The sequence below is a fragment of the Acinonyx jubatus genome, chromosome A2 (genome assembly GCF_027475565.1).
Source record: "Acinonyx jubatus isolate Ajub_Pintada_27869175 chromosome A2, VMU_Ajub_asm_v1.0, whole genome shotgun sequence".
Lineage (NCBI taxonomy): Eukaryota > Metazoa > Chordata > Mammalia > Carnivora > Felidae > Acinonyx > Acinonyx jubatus.
Window position 1 is genome coordinate 44,558,701 of NC_069383.1, and position 22,216 is coordinate 44,580,916.

General features: G+C 36.9%; 1 protein-coding gene across 6 annotated transcripts in view; it reads right to left on the reverse strand.

The window, feature by feature from the left end:
- The window catches only part of BBS9 (Bardet-Biedl syndrome 9), a 439,643-nt gene that overhangs the window by 392,716 nt on the left and 24,711 nt on the right, over positions 1 to 22,216 (reverse strand). For 3 of the 6 annotated variants that reach the window (XM_015065037.3, XM_015065036.3, XM_053218246.1), the window contains exons 3-5: positions 21,166 to 21,316; positions 18,718 to 18,782; positions 11,792 to 11,905 (exon numbers count right to left, since the gene is read on the reverse strand). In XM_015065037.3, the coding sequence (XP_014920523.1) occupies positions 11,792 to 11,905; positions 18,718 to 18,782; positions 21,166 to 21,316 (330 nt within the window). Of the gene's footprint in view, positions 1 to 11,791; positions 11,906 to 13,585; positions 13,816 to 18,717; positions 18,783 to 21,165; positions 21,317 to 22,216 lie in introns of those variants that run through there. The other 3 variants (XM_053218247.1, XM_053218248.1, XM_053218249.1) reach the window with 3 other exon arrangements.

Genomic DNA, 22,216 nt, shown 5'->3' on the forward strand with positions numbered 1-22,216 from the left:
AGAAACAAACAAAACCCTAGCAATATATACATATATATGAAATACAACATTATCATAATTGAGAGACAATCTGTTATCAACTGAGACATGGTTATGGTGTCATCTACCAAATCTCAAATAATCAGTGGATGATCCACATAATACGACCAGGATGTAAAGGAAAAGATCCAAAAAGACCCTCAGAGATGACTTCATGTAAGGAAATCTCAAATTTCATTGAACAAAGTCATTTACAAGTGATGGTCCAAGTATACAGGCTGAAAACGGAACCTGAAAAGGCAAAGTAGCAAGAACAAGCAAAAGGCATTGATGACTAGCAGAAGTGCTATTATACATGCTCCCCATTAGTCCCAGAGTACTGACACAGGATACTCCCCATCAGTCCTGGAGTACTGATACAGGGTACTCCCCATTCTCCTGCAGACACTGTTACCAGACATCCTGAGCTGTGACTGGACATACCCTATGTGCAGCTCAAGAGGGCTTCCCCAGAATATAAAATGTGCAGAGGTTTAAAATCACTGTATGGTGGCACCTGGGTAACTCAGTCAGGTAAGCATCTGATTCTTGATTTCGACCCAGGTCATGATCTCACCCCTCGTGAATTTGGGCCTCCTTTGGGCTCTGTGTTGATAGCGTGGAGCCTGCTTGGGATTCCCTCACTCCCTCTCTCTCTCTGCCCCTACCCTGCTTGTGCTCTCTAGCTCTCTCTCGCTCTCTCTCTCTCTCTCATAATAAATAAATATTTTAATTTTTTTTAATGTTTATTTATTTTTGAAGGAGAGACAGAATGTGAGCTGGGGAAGAGCAGAGAGAGAGGGAGACACAGAATTCAAAGGAGGTTCCAGGCTTTGAGCTGTCAGTACCCAGGTACCCCAATAAATAAACATTTTTAATTAATTAATTAATTGATTGATTAATTAAAATCACTGTATAAAAATTACTTGCCATTTTATTTTTTTTTTCAACGTTTATTTATTTTTGGGACAGAGAGAGACAGAGCATGAACGGGGGAGGGGCAGAAAGAGAGGGAGACACAGAATCGGAAACAGGCTCCAGGCTCTGAGCCATCAGCCCAGAGCCCGACGCGGGGCTCGAACTCCCGGACCGCGAGATCGTGACCTGGCTGAAGTCGGACGCTTAACCGACTGCGCCACCCAGGCGCCCCAATTACTTGCCATTTTAAAGGAAAGGCCAGTTTGGGGCGCACCTGGGTGGCTCAATTGGTTAAGCATCCAACTTTGGCTCAGGTCATAATTTCACAGCTCATGGGTTCGAGCCCCTCGTCAGGCACTATACTAACAGCTCACAGCCTGGAGCCTGCTTCAGATTCTGTGTCTCCCTTGCTCTGCCCCTCCCCTGCTCACGCTCTCACTTTCTCAAAAAAATAAATAAAACTTTAAAAAAAATAATTGACAGGTGAAATATATCCATCACCAAATATTTGGGAATATCATATACCATGCTATTTTTTCCATTTATAGCTAAACACAAGTAATATGAGGTTTTTTTGTTTGCTAGTAAATCCATCATGTTTTCAACTGATACAAACTGAAGACCAATATTTAACAAATTCTTCAACTGACTCCAAGATATTATAGTCGTATGAAGTAAAAGCTTTGCTAAGAAATATGTCTATTTCACATATTTATTGCCATTACTTACATACATCCCATATCATATAGCACCAGACTTCCCATGATAAACATATTTTTTCAATGATAGTGCCATTTTGATGGTGAGATAGTTAAATTCCAGAAATATAAAATTACTCTGGGTTAACTAAGGTTGAAATATTAATATTCTATGTTATAGTCTACACTGATATGTAATCAGTGGTTCTATTTAGGAGATAGTGCTAAATCATTTTTTTCTCCTGTCTACAGGTTCATATGTTTAGAATATTCCCTTATGAACATGATTACTTTTATAATAAAAGTATACACATTTTGGTGTGGAGAGCATTGAAAGAGAAAAAGATAAAGTAAAAATCATGCCCTACATCATTTCGAGTTTCAATTTATCTATAAAGAACTTGGAACATGCCACCAAATCTAACATGGACTAAACCCAGAACTAAAAACGTGACAAATGACCTTGAAATGCATTCAATTAAATGAAACTGCAACAAATCTCTAAATACAAACAAACATTCGGAGCAATTATCCCCTACAGTGTGGCCAGAATGAGACTGCATGCAGCCCAAAGCAGAGCACTCTTCAACTGCTCATCCCCTGCCTCCTCCAGTCCACATACACCTTTCAAATCACCACTGCTTGCCTCTTCTGTCACTTCTAAAAGAGCACCCCAGGAAGGCTCTAGGAGAGAATGTGAAGGCAAAAGGAAGATGGACATTTACAGTGTATTGGCTCCCCAGCACCTCTTTTGCCCTATTCAGTTAATGTTACATACATTGGTTAAAGGTGGCCGCTATATATTGGCCCCTTGTTAATACCTCACAGCAGGCTGGTCATGAATGTGAACTCAAAGCCCTCAGATGCAAAACTCTAATTTTTACACCTTCAGTTGCTTTAATTATAGACCAAATAAGCATATTCTTAGCCACTTATAGCATGCCTGCAGTGCATACCCTGCAAAAATGAACAAACATTTACTAGCCATAGATAAGACAAATCCTGGAGCTACAGAAGTCACTGTTGCCCTCCAAAGCTTCCTGATCAAGACTCTTCCTTCATCTTGTATCTGAGGATTATCGCCTAGACATACAGCCCCACTCTCTCCCCAAGGAGTTTCCTTGCCTGCTTCCCTTTATAGGTGGTGGTCCCCTGCCACGGGCTCTGGAAAATTTCCTGCTGTTAAGGACTTACCCTCGAATGCAATCTTGTCAAAGCAACACCCAAATAAAGTTCACTGTGGGCTACTGACATCTCATAGTCATGCCTTTTTCCTTGATCAACTCCAAAATCCTCAAACTCACCACAGTAGATTATTCACCTATATTCCCCCAAAGGTCCACCCCTCTCCACACTTAGTCTTAACGGTTAACAGAAATGGCCCTACCTCTCCCATACTTAGCTCAGACCCAAGTTTAACTGCATTCCTTTAGTGACAGGGATTGGTTCAGAGATGGTCCAACCAAAGCCACGGAGTTGGAAAGAGACCTTTGCTGAGCCCTCTGGAAGAAAGGCAGGCACTTTTCACACGAACTAGAATCTAAGAAGATTTAGAGCTGCTGTAGCTATCTTGTAACCAGGAAGAAATAGCTTGTGCAAGAAAATGGAAGCAAAAGATGAAAAGAAAAAAACCAGATCTAATCACATTGGTGGCCCAAATGGTGATAGACAGTAAATTTCTTATTCCTCCATGAGCCTACTGTCAACTGCAGTCAAAAGAATCCTCAGTATCAGGGCACCTGGCTGGCTCAGTCAGTAGAGCACATGACTCCTGATCTCAGGGTTAGGAGTATGAGCCCCACTTTGGGTGTACAGATAACTTAAAAATAAAATCTTTAAAAGAAAAGGATCTTTAGTTAACCAAAGGCAAGGCTGGAAAGTGAAAAGAAGCACACCCAATGGAAAAGCAAAATAGTGGCATATACAGAAATTGAGTGGTATTGGTTTTTTATGGTAACATTTCTTTAAATCTTGAGTTGTCTGTTACCCAGTAAGCTCAAAATATAAACATCTCTATGAAAACCAAAAATTTATAATCAAGAAAACTAATTTTAAAAATTAGAGCAGCCCATAAATAGCAATATTATACAATTTAAAATCTGTTAAGAGATACAAATATCAAAGCATTATGTTATACACATGAAACTAACATAACATTGTATGTCAACTGTACCTCAATTTAAAAATCTGCTAACAGGGTAGATCTCATGTTAATTGTTCTTACCACAGTAAAATTATAGGTAGACTGATAGGTAGGTAGACAGATAAGAGAAAGAAAGAAAGAAAGAAAGAAAGAAAGAAAGAAAGAAAGAAAGAAAAGAAAGAAAGAAAGAGAGAGAAAGAAAGAGAGAGAGAAAGAAAGAAAGCAAGCAAGCAGGCCAAAAAATTAGAGTAAAGAAGCAAAAAATGTCAGAGAAGGGTAAAAATTAAAGAAAGAACCAGATAGTGCTGATAATCTCTACTGAAGTATTAAAAAGCCTTTTTCCCATAAACCACAAATTCATTATGAAGAGAAGACAAAAATTCAACATGACTCTAAAGCACCAATTATGTGATGAGAAATAAAATTTTAAAGAACTGGCCCATCATAATCCAAACAGCATAATTTTTCAAATAAAAATATATTCAAGTTAATTTTTTCAACAAAAGATTATGGAAGGCATTTTGTTCATCAGATCAAGGTTCCATCCTACCTCCTCAAAGATTTCTCCCTCCTTATAAAACCTTTTCCCCTCCAGCTGTGGCCGTATCATTCTCTTACCCTTCTCTTACCTCTTCACAGAACAGCTTTCCTTTGTGATTTCCATTTCTTTTCTATGAAGTCCTCATTCTGAGGCAACTGGACCAGTGTGCCCATCCTTTTGTTAAAACTGTTCTCCCAAAGATCACCAATGACCTCCAAGCAGCTAAACCCAGTATTTTCTTTTCAACACTCCAGCTGCTTAACCTCTGACTCTCCTGACTCCTACCTCTTGAAACTCTCTTCCCTGTCCTTTCATGACATGCTCTGTCTCTCCATTTATATCTCTTAATCTCTTGTGTTACTTCATCTCCTATCCCTACCCTTAAATTTGTCATTCTTAATAAACATAGTCATACTATGTTTCTATCTATCTGTCTCTAGAGCACTATATCCTCCATTAAAATCAGCTGGCAGCAAGGGGCACCTGGGTGGCTCAGCTGGTTAAGCGTCCAACTCAGCTGGAGGTTTCAGCTCAGGTCATGATCTCATGGTTCATGAGTTCAAGCCCCACATTGGGCTCTGTGCTGATAGCACGGAGCCTGCTAGGGATTCTCTCTCTCCCTCTTTCTCTGCCCCTCCCCTGTTCATGTTCTCTCTCTCTCTCAAAATAAAAGAACATTAAAGAAAATTTTCTTTAATCAGCTGGTAGCAAAAGAAGATAATTTTGCCTTACTGGAGGCTTTAAACTATAGGTAAGAAAGTCCATTTAGTAGTATGAAAATGCCAAGGTTTTTTAAAGCAAAATAATTTTTAAGTGCTCCAAAGTCTGAAAAATAATCTTCTCAAGAGGAACAAACTATCCCAGAGGGAATCTGAATGGCTCAGCCTATGAGCAATGAAAGCTTTATACTGAAAACTATGAAACTGTTCATTTATAGGAAACTGGGGCTAGTGACCTCTAGATTAAAGTGGATAAAAATGAAGAGCTGAAATAAAATAGGTAACAGCACATTCCCTCACCTTTAAGTACTGCCCTCCCCATACACAAATACATACATGCACACATATTTATTCAGCCTAAGGAAGCTGCTCCTTCCTCAAGGCTTCAGTATAACTTCGTACATATCCACTTTATTACAACTTACCTCATCATATCATAGCTAATTCTTAGTCTTTATTGTACCCAACATTGTGAGCTTCCTGAGAACTTAAACTGTCTTTTATTCATCTTTCTATTCCAATAAACTAGTACAGTGCCTGGGTACTCAAAAGACTCTCAGTAAATACGCATTGGATAGATGGATGGATGGATGGATGGATGGATGGATGGATGGATGGATGGAGGAAGAAAGATGATGCAAGGAAGAACTAACACCAGACTTTCTCTAGTCCCTGAAAGTTTCCATACATCTCTAATAAATCAACTATTTCTTTTCAACGTCCCTTTCACACACTTGAAAGAGCCATATACATTATAAGGCTTGTCAACTTGTCCCAGCTCTACAGGACAAATTTGTGGTAACTGAGCAAGTAAACTAACTATAGGTCCCTAAATCATATTATGAGAAAAGGAAGTTTTAGCTCAAATATCTTGATGGTAGCAAGACACATCACATAAACTAGATAAAGTATCTTATTTTACTAAGCTAAGTATTTGCAATTGTTGACCTCAAAACAGTAACATTCTTTCTTCACTCTACCACTGGCATTCTGTCAGTCAATATTAATGCTGTCCTTTTCCGAATACTATTCTGAATTGGCAAGCTTATCTTAACTAGGTAAAGTACCATATCAACAACCATTGGAAGTTGAAGTGACATAATGAAACTAAAGCAGAGGAATATCTGGCAGGGATATCCTTTATTCCTTTTTTCAAAAACAAGGAGAGTTCAAATTACTGAGTCAAATAAATTCCATCAATGTTAATAACATATTTTTAGATCAATTCAAATCCACCTTTTCAAAACTAATTTAATATATTTCCAAACTGTAATTTGATTGTCCATGCTTATACCACTCACTAAATTTTGCAAGCATTAATTTGTCATTATTATAAAAGGCAAAGATAAACTACCATTTTTTTAAACTACCATTTTTTATAAAAACCCAAAGTCATTCCTTCAAAACAGTACTTTAGATTTAGAGAAACTACAAAAATTCTTTAATTCCAAGCACATCTCCCACATCCTTTTGTGTAAAAAAAAAAAAAAAAAAAAAAGGATCCAATATAGTCTTTGTTATCAGTCACTTCCCCTAAAAAGTACAATATGGAAAGAATTTTAACTTAAATTCTGGAATGGTATGTAGTAGTCTGAATAATGGAAGATATTAAGCACATATTCTTTAACTAGTTCATAAAACTAGATTTCCTATTTCTTTACCATTTTCTTCTCATTAATAGACATTGCATGTAGCTTGAGGTAAAGCCAAGCCTTACCGCATCAAATGAATGCACCTTTTGAGTTTTTGCAAATGTATTCAGGGTGTTTTTGAAAGATTTTCTTAATGAACGAGCAAACAAAAAAAGGTTAAAGAAAAACAGTAATGACTCTTTTGCTAATTTCAAATCATATATTACCCTCCCATATATAACCTCTCTTATTATTGTGGAGCAGGGGGAGGACTTTTCTTAGAAACCAAAGCACCAAACCAAAAAATCAAACTGAAAAAGCAAGTACCTGAAACGGCAGTTACTCAATATGTTTTCCATAATCTATGAACAATCAAAGTTATGCACTAACTTCAGCCAAACCAAAATACACCCCTTTCTGATAGGAAAGTTTTTTTTCTGATTTAGGAAGGTTGATTTACTCACAGTCCAGACAAGGAAGAAGTTTAGTATGGTTAACACTACAAGATTCTAGAAGCAGAGTCTGAGTTAGAATCTCTCCTCTACCACTTGCTTAGTATATCTTAAGTTATTCAACCTGCAAAGTACTTAGAACATATAGAACAGTACTCGGTAGATCCAGAGCAGCAACATATCTCTAGATCTCTGAGACTTGGCATCAACGAAGAAAGTTTCAGAAATTCAAACTCTCCAATTACAAACTTAAAGAGTTAGAACCTGAATTTCTATCAAGATTCCATTATGATTCAAATGCAACTTCAAGTTCGAGAAGCACAGCTAGAAAGCATTTTCAATTTATATTCTAAGATATCACTTATTATAATTAAAATTTTTAAAAACCACTTCATTACTTTTCTGCAACATGAAGAAGTTACATTTATTTTTTTAATGCTTTTTTTTTTTGATAGTGAGCAAGACAGGGAGGGAGAGAGACAGAGATAGAGAAAAGATAGAGGAGAGAGAGAGACAGAGAGAGAGAGAGAGAGAGAGAGAGAGAGAGAGAGAGAGAGAGAGAAATCCCAGGCAGGCTCTGTGTTGAAGGCACAGAGCCCAATTGGGGCTTGAGCTCACGAACCATGAGATCATGACCTGAGCCGAAATCAAGAGTCGGACGCTTAACGGACTGAGTCATCCAGGCGCCCCAGAAGTTACATTTATTTTTAATAAAAGGCAAAGTATTATTTGGGCTCAAAATTCCTCCATTGGTGATCTCTTAGCATACTTTATTTAAAGGAGGAACCAACTAAAGTCCAAGGTTGTACAGGACTGCCATCTAGTGGTAGTTCATTCTGGTGCACATGCAAAATAAACTCACTCTGCCTTCCCATACCTTATAAACACATTTGTTTAAAATGGGGCCAGGGTTTCTTCTTGCCTAATTCCTTTCTTGAGGACTACTGACATGATTCCACAACTAAATTCCACAAGAAGGCATCTTAAATACAGAGGAAGATAGAAGACAAAAATTTTTTTAAGTTTCCTTTTTTAAATTCAGATCAACTCTAGGGAGGTTTTCAAATTAAAAGATTGACCCACTCAATCCTGGAAAAGTGCATATTAGGCACACACAGTTATGACAGGCTTAGAAAATGGGCTGTGTTTTGAAATGTGAATACCTTGGAGTCACTTTTACTTTCTTCCTTTTAAGTTCTGTACTTTTTACAATTTATTTATATCATATTTGCTGGGGGGAGTTTTCAGATTGAGAAAAAAAATTATATAACCTTCTGACTCAATCTCCACTCCCACATTCTATCCTAAGGAAATAATGAGAAATGTGGACAAAGAATTATGTACAAAGTTGTACAATTCAGCAATCTTAGAAACTTCATAATTACCCACTAAATCTATGCATCAAAACTTACCTAGTCATTCTCCCCTATTACTCATTTAGACCAGTTCTAATTTATACACACACACACACACACACACACACACACACACACACACATATATACATACACACACATACACACACAAAAGGAAGGAAGGAATGACAAAAAGAGGAAAGAAAGAAATATATGGTAACTTGATATGATTTTTCTATTTTCTATACTTTGGATCATTTCCCAATATACGTCCCTGTAAGTCACATATCAGCATCCAAGAATATTTTCGTGGTTCTCAATAACCAACCTCCTTTAAGAGTGTTGTGTCATTTTACATATATAGGATATACAGACTGTACTATCACCTCTCTAGCATCAGATTTTATCCCATGGCTAATTTTTTTAACAGTGCTATTGAGATACATTTTATATACCACCTCTTTAAAGTATACAGCTTAAGTAATTAGGATATTTACAGAACTGTACAACCATCAGCATAATCTAATTTTGGAACATTTGCATCATCCCAAAAAGAAATCTTGTACCCATTAATAGTAACCCCCTATTACCTCTGCCAACCTCCCAATATGGCTAATTTTTACTAATTTACCAACCCCACTATTTTTTCATATTTTCTTGTAGATGCAGTGATATTACATAAGTGTGTCAAACCCATTAAATGGAATATCTAATTCTGCTACTCAGACATTTCTTTGTTTAAAATTGTGAAATGATCTGCTTAACCATAGGAAAGTAAAGCATGTCAGAATATCCTGTTTTTTCAAAAGGTACTTTTTAAAATTTTTTTTAAGATTTCTTCATTTTTCAGAGACAGAGAGAGAGCATAAGCGGGGGAGGGGCAGAGAGAGAGGAAGACACAGAATCTGAAACAGACTCCAGGCTCTGAGCTATCTGCACAGAGCCCAATACGAGGCCCAAACTCATGGACTGAGAGATCATGACCTGAGCCAAAGTCAGATGCCCAATGGACTGAGCCACCCAGGCACCCCTCAAAAGGTATTTTTTAAGTGTAAGGCATAATTTAAGAACTAAGAGAGGTATCATATAAGCACAAAGTCATACATTCGTTTCTAAACTAGTAGCAACTATCGTTACTTTGGAAGACCATTATTAAATCCAGTAAAAATGCACACAAAAGCAAGGAATCCCTTTTTTACTTATTTAAAACTTTATTTTAATTGGGTTAACTTGATCTGATTTTTAAAAAAAATACAGTTTAATCGATATAACATTTGATTTGTGGTCTAAAGAATTGTCTTGTTGGGGCGCCTGGGTGGCTCAGTCGGTTAAGCGGCCGACTTCAGCTCAGGTCATGATCTCATGGTCCGTGAGTTCGAGCCCCGTGTCAGGCTCTGTGCTGACAGCTCAGAGCCTGGAGCCTGCTTCTGTTTCTGTGTCTCCCTCTCTCTCTGCCCCTCCCCCATTCACGCTCTGTCTCTCTCTGCCTTTCAAAAATGAATAAATGTTAATAAAAAATTTTTTAAAAGAATTGTCTTGTTGCTATCAAAAAAATTAAAACTTTCATTTAGCCAAAGCACTTTTTTATCATATCATAATGTTTTGGACCCCCGATGCAGAGAATTTAGCAATTTGCCTTTTAAAGATTTAGTAGGAAAAAAAAAAAGATTTAGTAGGAGGAAAATAATTGAAACAATTTATTAAACAATAGAGACCTAGGTCCCTTGATCATGTCAGACATCTTGTTTAAAGAACAGTGAAGGGGCACCTGGGTGGCTCAGTCGGTTAAGCGTCCGACTTCGGCTCAGGTCATGATCTCGTGGTCTGTGAGTTCAAGCCCCGCGTCAGGCTCTGTGCTGACTGCTCAGAGCTTGGAGCCTGTTTCGGATTCTGTGTCTCCCTCTTTCTCTGACCCTCCCCCGTTCATGCTCTGTCTCTCTCTGTCTCAAAAATAAATAAACGTTAAAGAACAGTGAAAATCAGTTCTAACAGCTGAGGTTAGGAAGGGATACATCACTGATAAAAGTTAGCCTCTCATCAAATTATAGCTCTTTCCCCTCTTCATCCAACTCTGGACATCTTCCATATTCCTTAAACAATCCAAACATTCCTATTACTCAACTTAAGCAATTCTGCAATCCATCCAAGTGTTTTGTTTCATATCACTTTATGCAAAATATTTATTTGTACACCACCACCTGAAATATTCCTGTTAATTGATATGCTCAAATTCATTCTTCCTCACCTTTACCTCTATGTATGAAAAGAAGTAAATTCACACAAATGAAGGATACTTCCAAAATAGTTGTTTTTTTCACATCACTAAAGACAGATCTAACACAGATCATTTTTAATACAATGATTAAACAATAAACTCATAAAAAATATGAGCTCAGAAAGAGCTAAAATATTATGAAATCCCTAGTTCATGTTCCACAGGTGCCACACACACATACACACACAAAACCACACAGGTAAGTGTCACTACCTGGTTTCCTGTTCTCACTCCAGTACCAGCAGCTTCTCTATGACCTTGTCACAGTGAAGTGAGAGGAGCTAGGTGGTAAATAAAAACCCTCCCGTGCCAACAGTAACAGTGTACCCAAGCAAGCATCAAGCCCTAGTAACTCAGGAAGTTCTGGGATTAGGGTGGGCAGGCTATACGTGGCTGCATACTACTTAGAAAAAGATACCCCCAAGGTGGGAGGAACCCAACCCCACTGGTAAATATAATGCTGTTGTGAAATTTAAAAAGGCACCCCTCCTCTGGAGAGGTTTATTCCTGGCCAAGGCACATGGCTTGATGAGCAGGATCAGGTCTGCATTTCAGTCTCCACTTATCCTTAGTCCAGGTGCCCTCGTGCACAACCAGCACAACCACCAGCACAACCCTGGTTGTGGCCCTGGAAGTGGGTGAGGTGGGGAGAGTGTTCTTTCTGCAGCTTCACCCTGCCTATCACAAGTAGGAGAGGGACTGTATCAGTGAGATTAACCCCTTCTTCCACTGAGAGAGGCAATCACACAGTTTACCCAAAAAACCTCAATTTCAGTCAGCTCATGATATGAAGACAAAATTTGATGAAAAGACACTTTTAGAAATATCTCTGTAGACCATACAAAAATGATTATGTGAAAATCAAACACATTTGTTGTTTAACATTTTCTTTCCTCGTTATTTTGCTTGGCTATTTGAATATAGGGGTTTCAATAAACTATGTTTAACTGAGATTTCATACCTCGTGATCCTCCATTTTTATATGGCCAAAACCCAAAATCTGGTACTTGCAATAGCATACTCAAGATTAATGCAAATTACCTTTTACACCACCAAATGATCCATAAGTCATATTGCAGGCTGTTCTCTGAAGATTATGTTCATACATTAATTTGATCTGATATTGGTTCCCATGTTCCACATTACCCAAGGTTCCTAAGGAGGAAAAATTAAAGAATTGCTTTGTTATTTGTTTACATTAAAAGTATTAATTTCCTCTCATCCTCTATACCATCTCTAAGTAATTCAATTTCAGTGAAATTTAAAATGAAAAAGTACTAAAACAATATGTATTACAAACAATTAGCACACTGATGATATAGAGTGCCAGCACAGTTAAAACAATTTAAGTCTTGGCTAGATTACATCATTAGATGAAATACTACCATGGATGACATTTATTATCTATTTCCATTTTATCTGAGTAAAGTGTAATTATTTAAATAAAAACAAAACCATCCAATTTCAGTTCCGAAATAAATGAGGTTAAGCTCCTTATACTTAAACAATAGAGCAAAGTCATGATTCAAAGTGTCTTAGAAAAAATTCCCCACACTTTCAAGCAATTCAGTTTCCTGTCCAAACTCTCAAAATACTCAAGCCCCTAGTACAGTATATTCTAATTTAATGAAGAGATATTCTAAGTTTGCCTTAACAAGTAAATAGGATAATAAGTTTTATTTGAAGACTGTGAAGAATCTCCTCCAAACAAAGAGAAATACTTTCTCTGCAGTTAATAGATCGTATGTGCTATATTCACTCTCTATTTCTTTCCAAGTTTGAAAAGATTCTTTATCCATATTTTACACTCTGGTTGTTAGGTTTTCTAGAGTAGTTTACAGTTGGAGCTATACCCCAGTAATCAGGCAAGAACATTACAGTTAAAAGAGGTGATAGAAAGAAAAAAGATTCAGAATGCAACTGTTTCCATTAAGAAGCATCTTTGTCTTTCATTCAAAAATGGAAAATTTAAAGAAAAAATTTAAATATAAAGCAGTCCCCAAACTGGATAGTAGATCAGTAAAACAATCTAAGAATATGTCTGTATGTACGTATGTGCATACATATTTATACATGAGCATTTATTTGTTCTTGCCCAAAAGGATTTACCAATGTACATGGAGGTTGTAAGTACCAAAATATTTCTATTTCCATTTTAGAAGTCAGGCACACTAAGTTCAAAAACAGTTTGAGAAATTTCCCCCAAAATCACACGGCTGATAAAGGACAAAGTACTCAAACTAAGTCTTTATTAGAGTTAGCACTATATATCCTGGTACTTAGTTGTCCATCATTTCACAACTTTCAAACTTTCAAAAAATTTGGTAAGCTAATGACAATTTCCCTAAATAAACCAGCCATCAAAAACATCATTTCCACCTCCATCTTTCTCAACCTGGCTTCTTCTTCATTTGGAAGGTGAAGGGTTGAAAGAGAAAACGAATAAGGGAGGATTTCATGGAGAAAAATCACTTCTACTCAGATCTATGCCCCTGAGAATGGTAACAACAGACCTAACAAACCAACAGAATAAGAAAGAAAGAAAAAGACTCAAATTTGCCAGCTAACCCTGATAGGAGATGAAAGCTTTGTGGAATCTAAATGGCAGCAAAATCAGTAAGGTCCAGGGAAACTGAGGGGTAATCACAACCACATGGGCCAAAGAAAAAGAAAAACACACTAAATAACTCACAGCCCCAACCTAAGGAGAGGTCTAGCCTCCAAGAAACCAGAAACAGAAGTTCCTAGAAACATTTGGTTTGTCTCTACAGAAATTACAAATTTCATCCTATACCTAAAACCAGATCAACCCCTCTGAGTAAGGAATGCACTTACACATGCCTACTAGCTGAACGGTCAGTGAACACAGGGGTCAGCAGTCAATACTTCACAAACTTGGCATGAAATGACACTAGGATTTGTGTTCTGAAAAAGCTGCAAAGGCATTGGTAATTTTCAATTTTCAGGTAATAGCACTCTCAAACTTAATAGTGCAACTATGGAGAACAAAAGACAATTTATCTTCCTTAGATACTACTTTGAAATAAAGGTAGTATCTGAAAAATCTAAAATTTCTGACCACTTTTTCCTAGAGAAGTATCAATGATACAAGATTAAAATAACTTACGCAGGCTTTGTTCTGGGATATACAGACTGAGTATAGTATCTATAGTCTACTTATAGCTAAAATTAACATAAAGTTTCAGCAATTAGAAAGTAAATGAGTATCAGAACATTGATGCGGTTGGCCTTGTTTAAAGAAGATTTGATTTAAACAAAAAATTCTCTGGAAAAATCAAAGGCCACCAACTACAGTTTTCGGTGCAATTTTAGATAACCGCCGAGGAATCTAATGAAGTTAAATGAAATAAAAGCCGTTACAGAGACAATTAAAAGGTTCACTGTGTTAAATAATCAAATTAGATTATAGAAGGCTATCAAAAGTAAAAAACCACATTTTTTTTTCAATCACAGCAAACATTAAAATTCTATAAATACGTCAAATGCTTAGCAATTACTTGATGAGAAGTACACAATATTTGGGGCGCCTGGGTGGCTCAGTCGGTTAAGTGTCCAACTTTGGCTCAGGTCATGATCTCGTGGTTCATGGATTCGAGCCCCACATCGGGCTCTGTGCTGACAGCTCAGAGCCTGGAGGCTGCTTCGGATCTGTGTCTCCCTCTCTCTCTGCTCCGCTCATGCTCTCTTTCTCACTCAAAAATAATTAAACATTAAAAAAAAAAAACCTTAAAAAAAAAAGAAGTACACAATATTTGGAAAAGAATATTTAAGAGGACATCATCAGGATGACTTAAGCTCACACATCTGTAACCATTTATTTAGAAACTGAAGCCCATCAGAAAGGAATCTGAGAGGCTATGTGATGCTTTTCCTTTACCAAAGTATAAGATGGGCTAACTTCAGCTCAGCAAGACCTTGCTATTTCTCTACATTAAGCATGCATTTGATGACATATCACCCTCCAAAAAGAAGTCAGCACAGCAGCCTGTGACTATGAAGGTTGTTTGGTGTGTCCAGAAGGTCTCCTCTAGTTTGTCTCAAATCTGTTTTAGAAGCACACAGCACATGAAAGAAAACAAGAAATATGTGGGGAAGAGACAGTTGAGAATGAGCATGTCAAGTTCAGCTAATACTTTCATCTGTTGACAGCAGTGTTTTTACTTAAACTAAAAAATGTTTATGCTTCCCCTGTTACAGTAAAATCTAAGTAAAAATTCAGTCTGGAACTTCAAGAAACATATTCAAGAGAACAAAAACATTAACTTCTCTGCTTCTCAATTTAAGCCAAGTCAGAAAAAATACACAAACTGTCAGCTTCCGAATATAATAAGAGACTGAAGAAATGAGAGACAGAAAAGGGAAATGAGATGGGGCATAAGGGAACGTTGTTTGGAGAACTCCTTGTCCCTAGAGTATACAAAGGTTGTAAATGAATACAAAGAATAAAAGAGCAATAAAAATCACCATTCCCATGACAAATAACTTTCATTTTCAACACTAATTTGAAGGAAAATACCAATGTCTCATAAACAAGTTGTGACCAAACATGCCAGTTTCTTTAAGCAGGCCTTTTTGATGAACACACATTTTATCACTAATCTATGCCTTACACCCCAGGGAAACTCAAAAGCTTCTGACTTTCTGAGCCATCGTTCAAATGGGACCAGAGAAGACCAAGAGTCTTACCCAATTTTTAGTTTGTAGGATCCTTCCCTCTCCTGCCCTCTTAGAGCCTTCAGAAGGGACCAATTCCCTGGAAGTATTCAGGGATAATTGCGTGCAACTTTCTCTGTTCCATGTCCTGTGTAACCCAGTTCATAGTATCACCTCACAGTTAACGGAGAAATAACTAGATTCATGTAATAAAGTAACCTATGTCACATCTTCTCCATTTACTCTGGAAAACTAAATATTTGCCCTATCACTAGGAAGAACAACATCTGTTACCATGAAACCAATGGGAGCGGTTTACCAATGACACAGAGAGGTACTATATTGGGCTTTTGATGTAAACAAAAAAGTGGAAAAGAAAATGATAGTGGTAACAGAGGGGAAAAAAAAGAAGGAAGAAGAAAAATAACAGAGTAATAAAGAGCCATTACCAATTACCTCAGCCCCACCCAGAAATTAGTTCACTTGTGCAGTCAACATATGCCTACCATACACCATAGGCCAGGTTATCAAGCTTGCCTTAGAAAGCTAACAGACCTTCAACCCCAAAAAGACACTGCTTTAGGATATCCAGCTCAGCAATCCTTATCAAAACACCACCAGCATTTTTCACAGAGCTAGAACAATCCTAAAATTTGTATGGAACCACAAAAGACACCAAATAGCCAAAGCAATCCTGAAGAAGAAAAACAAAACTGGAAGCATCACAATTCTGGATTTCAAGCTATATTACATAGCTGTAGTCATCAAGACAATATGCTACTGTTTTTGTAGCACAAAAACAGACACATAGATCAGTGGAACAGAATAGAAAACCCAGAAATGGATCTACAACTATATAGTCAACTATGCTTCAACAAAGCAGTAAAGAATATCCAATGGAAAAAAAGACAATCTCTTCAACAAATAGTGTTGAGAAAACTGGACAGCAACATGCAGAACAATGAAACTGGACCACTTCCTTATACCATACACAAAAATAAATTCAAAATGGATGAATAACCTAAATGCGAGACAGGAAATCATCAAAATTCTAGAGGAGAACATAGGCAGCAATCTCTTTGACCTTAGCCATAGCAACTTCTTATCAGACATGTCACTGAAAGCAAAGGAAACAAAAACAAACATGAACTATTAGGACTTCATCAAGATAAAAAGCTTCTGCACAGTGAAGGAAATAATCAACAAAACTAAAAGGCAGCCTACAGAATGGGAGAAGATATGTGCAAATGACATAGACATATCTGATAAAGGATTAGTATTCAAAATCTATAAAGAACTTATCAAACTCAACACCCAAAAAACAAATAATACAATTTAGAAATAGGCAGAACACATGAATAGACACTTTTCCAAAGAAGACATTCAGATGGCTAAAAGACACATGAAAAGATGGTCAACATCACTCATCATCAGGGAAATACAAATCAAAACCACAGTGAGATACCACCTCACACCTGTCAGAATGGCAAAATATGCAACGCAAGAAACAACAGGTGTTGGCAAGGATGGGGAGAAAGGGAAACCCTCTTGCACTGTTGGTGGGAAGGCAAACTGGTTCAGCCACTCTAGAGAACCGTATGGAGGTTCCTCAAGAAATTAAAAATAGAACCACCCTATGATCCAGCAATTACACTATCAGGTATTTACCCAAAGGATACAAAAATACAGATCTGAAGGGGTAGATGCACCCCAACATCTCTAGCAGTGCTATCAACAATAGCCAAACTATGGAAAGAGTCCAAATGTCCATCAACTGATGAATGAAGAAGATGTGGTATATATGTATACACACACACACACACACACACACACACACACACATATACACACACAATGGAATATTACTCAGCCATCAAAAAGAATGAAATCTTGCCATTTGCAACCACGTGGATGGAGCTAGAATGTCTTATGCTAAGCAAAATAAATCAGTCAGAGAAAGACAAATACCATATGATTTCACTCATATATGGAATTTAAGAAACAAAACAAATGAACATATGGGGGGGGAGAGAAAAGAGGGAAACAAACCATAAGAGATACTCTTATTAATGACGGAGAACAAGCTGAGGGTTGACAGAGGGAGGTGGGTGGGAGATGGGCTAGATGGGTGATGGGCTAAAGGGGGCACTTGTTGTGATGAGCACTGGGTGTTGTACGTAAGTAATGAATCACTGAATTCTACTCCTGAAACCAAAATAATAATAATAATAATAATAACCCAGAAAAAAAAAAGAATATCCAGCTCAGTGACAATAAATATAAATCATTACTCAAATTAAATGCAAAATACAAATAAAGCCCAAATAAAGAGAATGAGTGTGAAAAATCCAAATCCTAAAGCTAAATTTTACAGCAAACTCCAAAGAACACTTCTTGTATAAGGAATAGACCCATAGAGACTTAGCTTTATTGTGCCAATAAAAAATTTCCCCAATATTGATATCTATTAAAGTAACTCAGCTTGAACTAAAATTTATCTAATAACTAAAACAAAATTTTTTAAAGTTACCTTTCATATTTAATAAGAATCAAAGTGCTAAAACCAAACTACAATTAACTATCATACTTGTACCCACAGAAAAATGTTAGGGAATGAAATCTGATTAAGCCTCAAATAAGTGCCTTCAGGTCAGGCTGAGCAAAAACAACCAAAAGCCAAGAAATTTGAAGTGTAAAGAGACAACACTTGAGGTTCACCAAAGAAAAGGTAATTTAAACCATTATGACTCAGCATCTAATGAGTTTGTTGTTGCTATTGAACATTTCTTAAGACTCAAGTGTCCTGGATAAAAGGTACAGCATAAGGAATATAGTCAATGATATTGTAATAGCATTGTATGGTGACAGGTGGTAGCTACACTTGTGATGAGCATAGCATAACATACAGAGAAGTGAAATCACTATGCTGTACACCTGAAACTGATGTAACATTGAGCTCCAACTATACCTAAATAAAAAAATAAACAAAAGTCTTTTAAAACACTCAAGTATCCTAAGTATACAGAATTGGCCCCAATAGTCATAGGCAATCCTGGACACAATTCCTGGGAAGGAGATTATAAGGAACCTTCTACTGGAAATTAAAAAAAAAAAAAGGCAATAGCCTAAGTACCTGAAAAAATAAATGAACAAGGGAAAATGTTAACCAAGATAAGAAAATCTTCAACCAAATGTTTTGTGTTCTCTAGCAAGTGAACATAAACAAGCATCTATTCTTATATTAAGAAGCCATTTTTAATACAAATTCTACATTAGAAAAAAATGTTTCTTACCTGAGACAGAGTAGACACAAAGTTTTCTAGAATGCAACACAGCCAAATGAAGCATTTCAGTACCTCTGAAAAATAGGAAAAGTTTTAAAAGTTTAAATGTTAACTTCAGATGTAACCCAAAAAGATACAAAATACTTTTAAAAAGAGATTATAACCACAGTGTATAATCAGTTAACTAAAAACTTACTAGATAATATTAGAAACTGAAAAATAAATGTAACAACAAACACCACTTTGGCAACCCCAGAGGCTCAAGGACTCTGCCTCATGGAACTTCCTTCAGTTGAAGCCAATAGAGCCTCCAAGAAAAAGTAGAAGCAGAGGCCGCTTCATGAGTGCTCTCTCATAATACAGAGATCCAAGTTCTGGACCTGTCTCTCTGGCTAACTAACCTGTGACCTTGGGCAAGTACGTTAATCTTTCTGAACCTGTTTCCCATCCTGGAAAATAAGACATTTCAATTAAATGAAATGAAATCATGTGATAGTACCTTGTAAAGTATAAAGCACTACAGAATGCTAATCATTATCAGTAAATGGTATAAGTCACTTCCAGCTCAGAAATTTTATTAAAGGCACTGAAAATATGTCAGTTTGGACTAAACTGCCACTGTCACCAATATACTTCTCAGCCCCTATCAACTAGTTTCCAAGACATAATACAGTCTAGAAATCCTAAATCCAGTCTTCAAGGGTCAGGTCAGTAGATGGAAATGAGTGAAGAGTGTAAATGGTGTGGTCCACTGCAGAGTGGGGCCTGACTAAAGGAAGCAACCACCACTCAGTTCTGGGCTTGTGGCCAAATCTCCACTTTTTTTTTTCCCCCAAGAAAAGCAAGAAAGCAGGGATTTTATGTGAAATCCCTGGTTCTTAAATATCAGCAACTCTTTTAAATTTAAAACACATCTGCAAGCAGTCCTCCAAGGCATGACCTCTGATACAGACTCTGTTTGTTCTAAACTAAAAGAACTATAATTGAAATCTGAAGACCTGGAGTGGGGTCCTGACTCTGCACCTTGGTATCCGTGTAATCATTTAACCTTTCAGGGTGTTAGTCTCTCATTTACAAAATATAAATTCTATTAGATAATACCTGAAAAATATCATTATAATGAATATAAATGCTCACCATTCACTCTACTACCAGAAAATGCAAATATATACAATTATCACATATTCAATATTGACTTCAAAAAAATTTTATTGCCCTGAACACTCAAAACAATTTTTCTACCATGCACAGGAAAAGAACATGATATCATAGAAAGGTAATAGAGTATGGAGTCAGATAGACCTGGGTCTTGAATCCAGGCTGTGTGACCTAAAGCTCTGAGTTCTAGCTAGTTTCCTTATCTTTAAATACAGATCACATCGTATAGATAAGATTAATGAAATAGTACTAGTTAATTAATGCCAGTTCAGTATCCACTCATTAATGTTAACCTCTCTTCCAACAAGTGACCATGTAGATAACAGCCCTACTTAGAACTACTGAACAGAATGATTATAACAGCACTTCATTCTTTTAAAAAATGAAAAGAAAGGGGCGCCTAGTGGCTCAGTCGGTTAAGTGTCTGACTTCAGCTCAGGTCATGATCTCACTGTTTGTGGGTTCGAGCCCTGCTTCGGGCTCTGTGCTGACAACTCAGAGGCTGGAGACTGCTTCGGATTCTGCGTCTCCCTCTCTCTCTGCCCCTCCCTCGCTCACGCTCTGTCTCTCTCTCAAAAATAAATAAACATTAAATTTTTTTTTTTAAATGGAAAGATAGGGGTACGTATGTTGCTCATTTGGTTAAGCATCTGATTTCAGTTCAGGTCATGATCTCATAGTTCATGAGTTCAAGTCCTGTATTGGGCTTTCTGCTGTTAGCATGGAGCCTGCTTCAGATCCCCTGTCCCTCTCTCTCTGTCTGCCCCTCCCCGACTTGTGCACACGCATGTTCTCTCTCTCTCAAAAGTAAATTAACTAATTCAATTTAAAAATTAAACAAAAGAAACTAAGGACCTTTCTACACCAAATAAGTACTAATTGACTTTAAAGCTTCAAAGTTATTTACCAAATACCAAACTGCTACTTTGTCTAATTATTTAAACAGACATTTATATAATCTGTACAATTAGTGCTTTAAGTAAGTGATTACTTTCTATTTCTTTATTTGGTTATTTTCAAAAGCTTCTCTCTTTTCCTTTAAACCTCTGATGTGTAAGGGATCTTAGTCTGTTTCTATAAAAAAAAAAAATTCCTAAATTATTCTCTTAAATGTGCTGTTTTCCATATTAAAAAAAAAAAAGTTCAGTACATGAGGAACACACACCCAGGTAAAAATATCCAAAAAATATATTAACTCATAGATGGTCTTTTTTTCATTTAAGAATCCACAAAAATGACACAGTGGGGAAATGACACTCTAAGTAAGATAAAATGCCAGGATTAGTGGGCTGTACTTACGAAACAAACTTTCCTACTTCCACTTGTAGTATTGGATCTCGTAGATGCACTTCTAGAAGCATATCTTCAGCTTGAGCACCATCTCCTGTTTTTACAGGATGGGGGTTAAAGATTCTTAGGTATCCCATAAAGCTACCCACAATTATTTTATCTGTGGAGAGATTTTTTTAAAAGATATAAGAAGAAACAAACATTACCAACAAATTTCTTTGGAAATAAACTTTCTAATGTCTAAAAAAGAAATTTAAAAATTAAACAATCAAGTCTTGTTTCATATACAATGGCCAATCTGCCAACAGATGATGTAATTAAAATGAACTTATGTTAATAACATAGTTTTTCAAAAAGAATTTTTTTATATCACCGATATTCACACATACTAACATATTGCATGTTTTTCCTAAGCCTTGCTTTGGTGTCAGTGTTTATAATTTAACTCAGTCAAAGTAAGTCCTTTTACAAAAGACTAGTATAAGGTTGTAAACTGATTTCATCACAGAGTATCAACTCTACAGCTGGTTGTAAAAAGGATTCTGAGGCCTCACTAGGTAGAGTGCTCTGATTAACAAAGTCTACACTTGGACACAAGAGGGAGAAATGGTTAAGATAGGTGTTGTGGGTTGAAGTGTGTCCCCCAAAAAAGATATATTGAAGTCCTAACCCTCAGTATCCATGACTTTATTTGGAAATTAGGTCTTTGAAGACGTAATCAAGTTAAGATGAGGTCACACTCAATTAGGTGTGCAATAGGACTCTCTTACAAGAAAAGGAAGTAGAGATGGCGGGGGAAGAAGAATGTCCTGTGAAGACATGCAAGCAGAAGATGATCATGTTGACAATGGAGGTAGAGATTGGAATGATACATCCACAAGCCAAAGAATGCCTAGGACTACCAGAAGCTGGAAGAGGCAAGGAGGGATCCCAGAGGCTTTAGGGATAGGACGGCCCTTTCAACACCTTGATTTCAGACTTCTAGCCTCTAAAAACTGTCAGAGAATAAATTTCTGTTGCTCTAAGCCACTCAATTTGTGGTACTTTGTTATAGCAGCTC